General features: G+C 45.0%; 1 protein-coding gene across 1 annotated transcript in view; it reads right to left on the bottom strand.

Annotated features, from left to right (window-relative positions):
* SPEN (spen family transcriptional repressor) overlaps positions 1-7,352 on the bottom strand; it is an 89,216-nt gene extending 81,864 nt beyond the window's left edge. The window contains exon 1 of the mRNA XM_040264017.1: positions 6,867-7,352. Within this exon, the coding sequence (XP_040119951.1) occupies positions 6,867-6,949 (83 nt within the window). The 5' untranslated portion in view covers positions 6,950-7,352. The remainder of the gene's footprint in view (positions 1-6,866) is intronic.
* Between the last annotated feature and the right edge of the window lie 214 nt (positions 7,353-7,566).

Raw genomic sequence — 7,566 nt, 5'->3', positions numbered from 1 at the left:
TGTGTGTGTGTGTGTGTGTGTGTGTGTGTGTGTGTGTGTGTGTGTGTACACGTACGGAGAGAGATTCGTGCTTCATGCCGTCTGCAGTAATCGGCACATACATAGACACAGATCTTGACCCAGGGATTGAACCCGGGTCTCCCACACTGCAGGAAGACTCTATCTGAGCCACCAGGGAAGCCCCCATATATATACAAATATACAAATATGTGTGTGTGTGTCTACACATCTTTATTAATGCATTAAATAGAAGTATTTAGCAGGTCTAAAAGTTTGTCATTTCAAGTTGTGATGAGCATAAACGAGATATCTGCAACAACTATAATGTGAAATACGAAAATACATCTGATTGGTGTTGGTGATCATCACAGGTACTGCTCATACTACCATGCTGGTACTACACCATGATACAGTTAAGAGTTGACAGAAATGCTAAATTCTGATAAGAAGTTAGTGAAAATAAAGATACAGTATTTTCCAAGCCAAATTTAAGTACCTCCACCTAAATTCTGATCTAAATGGCAATAGTTTTCATTGAATAATCTAATATCCTTTTGATATAGTAAAGTGCTAAACTTTTTAAATATTTTTTCTTTTAATCTCAAATGACTTAAATAATTTCGAGTGGGGAATTCCCTGGCAGTCCAGTGACTAGGGGTCCACACTTCCACTGCAGAGGGCATGGGTTGGTTCCAAGGTTGGGGAACTAAGATCCCACATGCCACAACATGCAGCTCCCCTGGGGGAAAAAAAAATTTAAGAAAAATTTTAAAATCTTGAGTAAAAAAGAGCCTTTAATGCAGACAGCAAGAAGCATGAATTTTAAAAAGTAATGGTGGAAGGGCTTTCCTGTGGTTAAGAATCTGCCTTGCAATACAAGGGACACTGGTTCAATCCCTAGTCTGGGAAGATCCTACATGCCATGAAGCAACTAAGCCTGTGTGCCACAACTACTAAGCCCATGCACTGCAACTACTGAAGCCCACACATTTAGATCCTGTGCTCCTCAACAAGAGAAGCCACTGCAATGAGAAGCCCTCACACTGGCAAGAGTAGCCCCCACTTGCCACAACTAGACACAATTAGAGAAAGCCTGCTTGAAGCAACGAAGACCCACCATAGCCCAATACATAATTAAATAAATCTTAAAAAAAAAAAGTTGACAACCAAATTCTTTAGTGGGCTCTATTATTCTTTTAAAAAAAGTAATGCCCCCCAAAAAATTCATACCTACCAATTTACTGACTTACAAAAGATACAAATCTTTTGTCAAATGTAAAATACAAAATGTTTTTAAGCAGAGTACAAATATTTTAGTTTTTAAATAAAAGGAATAAAATGATTGGGTGAAAGTTAAAAAAAGAAAAATCACTGAGTCTATTTTAAGAATCAAAGAAACTATGTTAGTCGCTCAGTACTGTCCAACTTTTTGCAACCCCATGGACTATAGCCCACCACGCTCCTCTGTCCATGGAATTAGGATAGCCATTCTCTTCTGCAGGGGATCTTCCCAATCCTGTGATGGAACCCAGGTCTCCTGCATTGCAGGCAGATTCTTTATCATCTGAACCACCAGGGAAGCCCAAAGAAACTATAAATATATTATACATAAGAGTACATATACTGTGCATAAACATGATTAAGACTGTAACAAAGTCAATACAAGATATAACCAGAAAAATCTTCATTTAATTTGTCAATGTAACCGAAACTCAGCATCTAATACAAAGATACAAAGACATACACATACTCTCGAAGTTTAATGCTGGACCAAAAATCTAGCACCAAGTATAAAACAAAAGTAATAATAAGTGTTTTCTATTTGAATGTTCCACAAATATTCCTTAACTGTAAGAAATGGAGCAGTTTCATATAATAAAAATCTTTAAACATGCTAGATTTCAATTCATCCTATAATCAAAATGAAATCCTAAGTAATTAAATCCTAGAATTCACTAAATTTAAGTTAGGATTTTATAGAGACATACCACTGTGGGGTTTTCTTAAGATGTTTAAAATTTTCAACGTGGCAGGGAGAGACACATGTAAGGGGAAAAAAATGTGACTGTCTCAATACTTTAACATTACACCAAGAACACCTCACTGCAAAGCATACTTCCACATACTAAAAACCAGCTAGAGAGCACACAAAATTATATAATTTATAATAAGCTGATTAAACATCCTAATTGATTTCCACAACAGAGCATGCTATTTTCACTCAAAATATAAGCAGATAGAAGGCATATAATAAAGAAAAAAATCAAAACAAATAGTAGTGTTTTTAATATAGAAAAGTGTTACTTCAGTTAGTCTCCTTGTTCAACAGACTAATATATCTCTATTTAAAGTTGATGAACAACAATTTATTTCAAAGCATCCAATAATGACACTTGGGAGCACAATTTTAACGATTATATACACTCAAGGTATTTTCAGACTGCAATGTTTACTTGAAATACTGTGGAGTAGTTAAATACAGCTGAAACACTAGGGACTCTTAAAAGAAAAAGCAAAAAAAAACCAAAAAACCCCACATAGTTCCCCATCAGAATATGCTAGTTTTGACAAAAAATTCAATTTTTTAAAAAACTTGAGCAAAATTTGAAACTAAGGGGAAAATGAGACTTGGAAGACTATTTGGAAAAAAAAATTCAAATTACCACTATCCCTGTAACATCTGTACGTCTTTCCAAAGCATTAGTGCTCACAAGATTAAAAATGTCTCCGAATTCAAGCCTGAAATCTCTTCATAAGCATACCAAACACCTGAGTAATCAGTCTACAAGAAAGGTAGTTGGAAAAAGGTGCCCTCTACACAAGTCAAACACCTTTCTTATTGGCACTGAGCCCTCTGTTCTCCTCCAATCCGCCAGGGGCGTTTCTAACTCAGGAAATAAAATACAAAATTTCAAGCATTTTGTGTTCATTTTAAATGCTATTTTTCAAGATAAGTATAAAAGTATTTTACTTCATTGTTTTAATGTGCAAAAGCCTATCATGAAAATAGGTATTCAAAATTATAACATTCAGAAACAGAGGTGTTTCTTCATAGAAACCAGCTCAGCCTAAAAGAATAAACCATAAAGCAGTCATGCAGGCTAGGATGAGTCAAATTTAAGCCTAAAAATATCTCTAGTCATAGAGTATGTGAGGATAAGGAAACTCCACCACAATACTTTATTACTGTGTCCCAGAAGTAAAGCTATCCAAATTCACGTAATGTAAAACTGAGTTTCATTCTTTGACAAAAATTTTACATGAACTACTACCTTGCTCAACCTCTGTAAGATCTTCAACCTACTCTTTAGAACTGAGAATGGATGGGAAGAACCTGAATATGAGATTTACTTCAAATCTGAAAATAAAATACAGAGAATTTTTCTTCTTCTAAAGGGTTTTATTCATTGGCTCATTCTAATTCAGGGAGTCGCCTCAGCACACACACCTCTCCCTCTAACAACTAAGACAGCAACCAATTGTTGTATAACTCCTCCCATCCCCCTTCAATCCAGCTAACACACTATACAAAGGAAAGGACTTTCTCTATTGTGCAAATTCAGTCTCTGCAATGGATCTTTGTTGTAAAATTTGATTCAGAAATAATTCTTTTCAATCAGTACATTGAATGCTGTTAAAATAATGAGCACATATTATTCTTATTGCAAGAAGGTAAAGCCAAATTTTGAAAATGTTCTGATTACATTCTAAAGGTTTGGTCTTTCTTTGGCACAGAGAAAAAAGCCAAATCAGCAAGCTTCCTTCAATCTATTTTCTACCAAACACTCATCAAAATATAAATAAAAGAATTGGCTCTGATCGACCCCCATTCCAAAATGCTTCTCAACTATCCTGCTCCCAAAGCTGTCTCTTTGAATCATTCTTTAAAATTCAAACACTACAAAGCCTAATCACAGTTACAAGAACATTCATTTTGAAGCATTTTATATAATGTATTCCCAGTGTACACTACTTAATCCCCGTAAAAGAGTTATTAGTTAATGTTGAAATCAGCTAGGGAAAACAGTGAAAGTAGGTACGTTAACCTCAGTCTTAGTATAGGTATAGGCATGGTTTTTCTCATTATGATTTCTAGAAGACATCAGAAGTTAATATTCTTAAGTTTTCTTGCAAAGCTACCATTCTGGTGCAACCACTGTTTTATCCCTTTCACTTAAATTATTCACATTTAGCTTCCCTCCCTGTAGCAATCACACATTTTACAAAACGTTCTCTACAATAAGGATAAAAGACCTTGAATTTCTCCAAACAAAGTCCACTTAGCGACACAGCTGGATCAGCAAGAATATTTCTTGTACACGTTTAAGGATAAACAAGAAGCCAGACACAGAGATTACCTGTTAGGGGAGTAGGGGGTGGGGGGGTGGAATTCCCAGGGTTGGAGTAAAGGGAAGATTTTTCTGCAAACCTTTTTACACTCTCTAAACCCACTAAGAATGCACTATCTATCCAAAGATATAAGCAAACTTGTTTAAAATTCTCAAAAGTCGTTTTAAAAATATAAAGGAGTGTCAGGGACACGCAGTCTACTTAGTTTTAAGATAATCTGCTTTTATCAACAGCATCTGCTTTTGCTCTGCAATAGTTAACACACTGCTTTAAATGCAGTCCTGAGCAATGTGCCAGCTAAACCGTCTTTAACACTGAAACGTTCCTGCAGACCTCCGCCTTCCAAGGCAGCAGGCATCCTCCGCCCGCTCCTCCCTCTGTGCATTCTGAGATCAGCTCTGCTGATTCCCACATAAAGTGGGTCCTGGCCGCCATTTTAGAAAGTCATTCACACAGGCCAGACGGCAGCACCATCTACTTAAAAACCTTCCAAGACTCCCTCGGATGACTTCCTTTTTCCTCTCGAACCCCTCATCTCGCCAGAGGAGTCAAACTGCCCGCGACAGGCAGACACTGTTTCTAGAATCTGCATAATGCCGAAATGACACTTCTGGCCACGTAATAGTGAGGGGCAAAGCAAATGCTGCAATGCACGTGTTTGCACGTCGGTGCCTACGAATTTCCCAGGCGGACACCTACAGAAAAGGTCCGCAAGAAGATAAAAGCAAGCGCATCTAAGTGGCTTTTCCACTCCAATAATCTTGCGCCTAAATGATTTTTCCACCAAAACATTGAAGATACGGGGCCTCCGTATGGGGTAAGGGGTGGAGCAGCGCCAGGGAGCGAGTTCCCATCTGCTTCCCCACGAGCCCGAGATCTCCCCTTTGTCACAGGGGACACAGGCGAGTTTTTGCTCCTGCCTTCCCGCTGCCTGGTTTCTCAGCACAACGTAGTAAACACCGGGAGTCCCTGGAAGCGCGCCTCCTCCAGTCTCGCCGAGGACAGCTTTAGTGGGTTATGAATGGCCTCACTATTGCAGGCTCCTTTTCACACGCGGACACGCGCAGACGCGCGTTCCAGCGGTGAAGATTTAATACCCCAGTAACAGCAACCACCAACAGAATCAATGATCCTCCATTTGAAAGAGCGGAGCTCCGCTGCCGCTGCTTCCATTTCCTGATCCAAGCTGCTCAGGAGCGAGCAACGCAACCTATTTTTCCCATGGTGACTCACTAATAAAGGCGCTCCATAATTTCCTTCACTCACTAGATAGTAAGAGGAATTAAAAGTAAACCAAACTTAAAACCTTCCGAGGTCTTGAATATCGGAAAAAACAGTCATTTCTGAGGACTATCACGTATCTGCCACGGTCCTCTCGATTTACACTGCTGTTCAGTAAAGCGTCATTTTCGGTTATTTCACACCGAGGGCTCCATCAGTGATGGCAGACAGTGATTTCACAAAATAAAAACAAATGCTGAACGCTACTAAGTAACTAAAATGTATCAAGAACATTTACCCTTTACTACCCCTACTACCCCTGAACAAAAAATACACTCTGGGAAAAATCTTTCTAGAAGAGCTACGTTTAACCTGAAAAGGCTTGCATTTTTTAACCACTGATGTAGGAATTCTGGGTGGGAGGGGAGCAGCCTTATAAAGGCTGCCTAGTGTTCAGACCCCGAGGCCGGAGCGCCGGCGCGGCGGGGACTCTGTTGCAGGAGGCGGCTCCTCCTCTGCGAGCGCTCGGTCCCCACCGTCCTCCCCATCCAGGGACCCCTGAGCGCTGAAGCCAGGAAGGCGAAAGAGCCGAAACAGACGCACCAGCTTATTCTCGGACACCATCCTCCGCCCAACTCCCCAAAACAAGGTGGGGAGAACCTGAAACATTTGCGTCCATTTAGTTTCTAGGTCTGTGAGCCTTCCATGAGAGGTCCCTAGAATCCAGCAGTGTCTTTCCAGTTCCGAGATGCCCCCATGTCACCTACCAAGACTTTTCCGTTGGTATAACCTTTCCTTTCGCACAAAACCCTCTCTAGGTCAGACATATCCACGCGTCCGCAGGGCGAGGAGCGGGAGTTGCTGCGGGACTCGGGAGTTGGCCGGGCCGGGGGTTGTCGGGGCGGGGTAGGGGTTCGGGTCCCAGCTCAGGGGCGGCTCGGTTCGGGCGTGTTGGCCGGGACAGCCGCACCGAACCCGGGCAGCGGCGCGCAAGGACGCGACCCCACTGTCGGCTGGCCAGCCTGAGAACACCCTCCCGGCACCGGCTTCGCTGAGGCCGAGCGACAGCCGCCTCCTTATTGGGAAGGGAGAGGGTGGGAGCCGGGCCCGCTCCGAGGCCCAACGCCGCGACGCGGCCAGAGAGGCGGCCAAGCAGCCGCGCGCCCTCCGCACCGGTCCGTGGGTCTGGCCCGGGTCCCCTCACCAGTTCCGCGCACGGGGAGGGGCCGGCAACGGGCCGGAGTGGGCAGCGGTGCCCGAGGAGAGAGCGCGGCCCCGGGCCTCGTGTCACTCACCGTTTGAAATGCTCGATGATCTTCTCTTCCCGCACATTCTCCGGTAAGTTGCCCACCCAGAGGTGCCTGGTTTCCCGGACCATGCTGGGCGGTGTGCTGGCGACCGCTGGTGCGGGTTCCCCCTCGCCGGCTTCGTACGAGCCCGTCAGCGCCGGGAGGCGGGCGCCGAAGAGGCGGCGGCGGCGGCGGCTGCGGCGGTGGCGTCGGCAGCGGCGGCGGCTCCTCCGGCTCCCCCCCGTGCAGAGACCATCCCTCTCCCCCAGGTTCTGACTCTCGGGCCTCGCAGCTCCGCTCTGCCGCCACCACACACCCGAAGCCGACCCTCGCGCTCCGGAGGCGCATGCGCCCGGGCAGCGGCGGGCGGGGGAGCGGGGAGGAGGGGCGAACGGGACCCGGGCGGCAGCAACTACGATGGAGCCGGCGCTGTGGCAGCCGGACGCTTCCCACCGGCGCGCGCGGCCCGCCTCCCTCAACGCGGGCGCGCGCTCGTCCGCCCGACCGCCCGCCGAGGCCGAGACGCCGAGTTCCTCCCAGCCGGCGCGCAAGCGCGCGAGGTAGGGAAGAACGCGGGGCCAGGAAGGAACGCTCACGCGCTCCGTCCCAGTGCGCAGGCGCGCAGCACTCTGTCAGGTCAAGCGCTCTTTCAGGCTCGGGGCACAGCGAGTGCAGAAGGTACCTCCTCCAGCTCCTCGAGCAGGGG

This window comes from Oryx dammah, unplaced genomic scaffold (genome assembly GCF_014754425.2).
Source record: "Oryx dammah isolate SB20612 unplaced genomic scaffold, SCBI_Odam_1.1 HiC_scaffold_21, whole genome shotgun sequence".
In the NCBI taxonomy this organism is placed as follows: Eukaryota; Metazoa; Chordata; class Mammalia; order Artiodactyla; family Bovidae; genus Oryx; species Oryx dammah.
The sequence above is the reverse complement of the archived record's forward strand: the minus strand, read 5'-3'. Positions and strand labels throughout refer to the sequence as shown.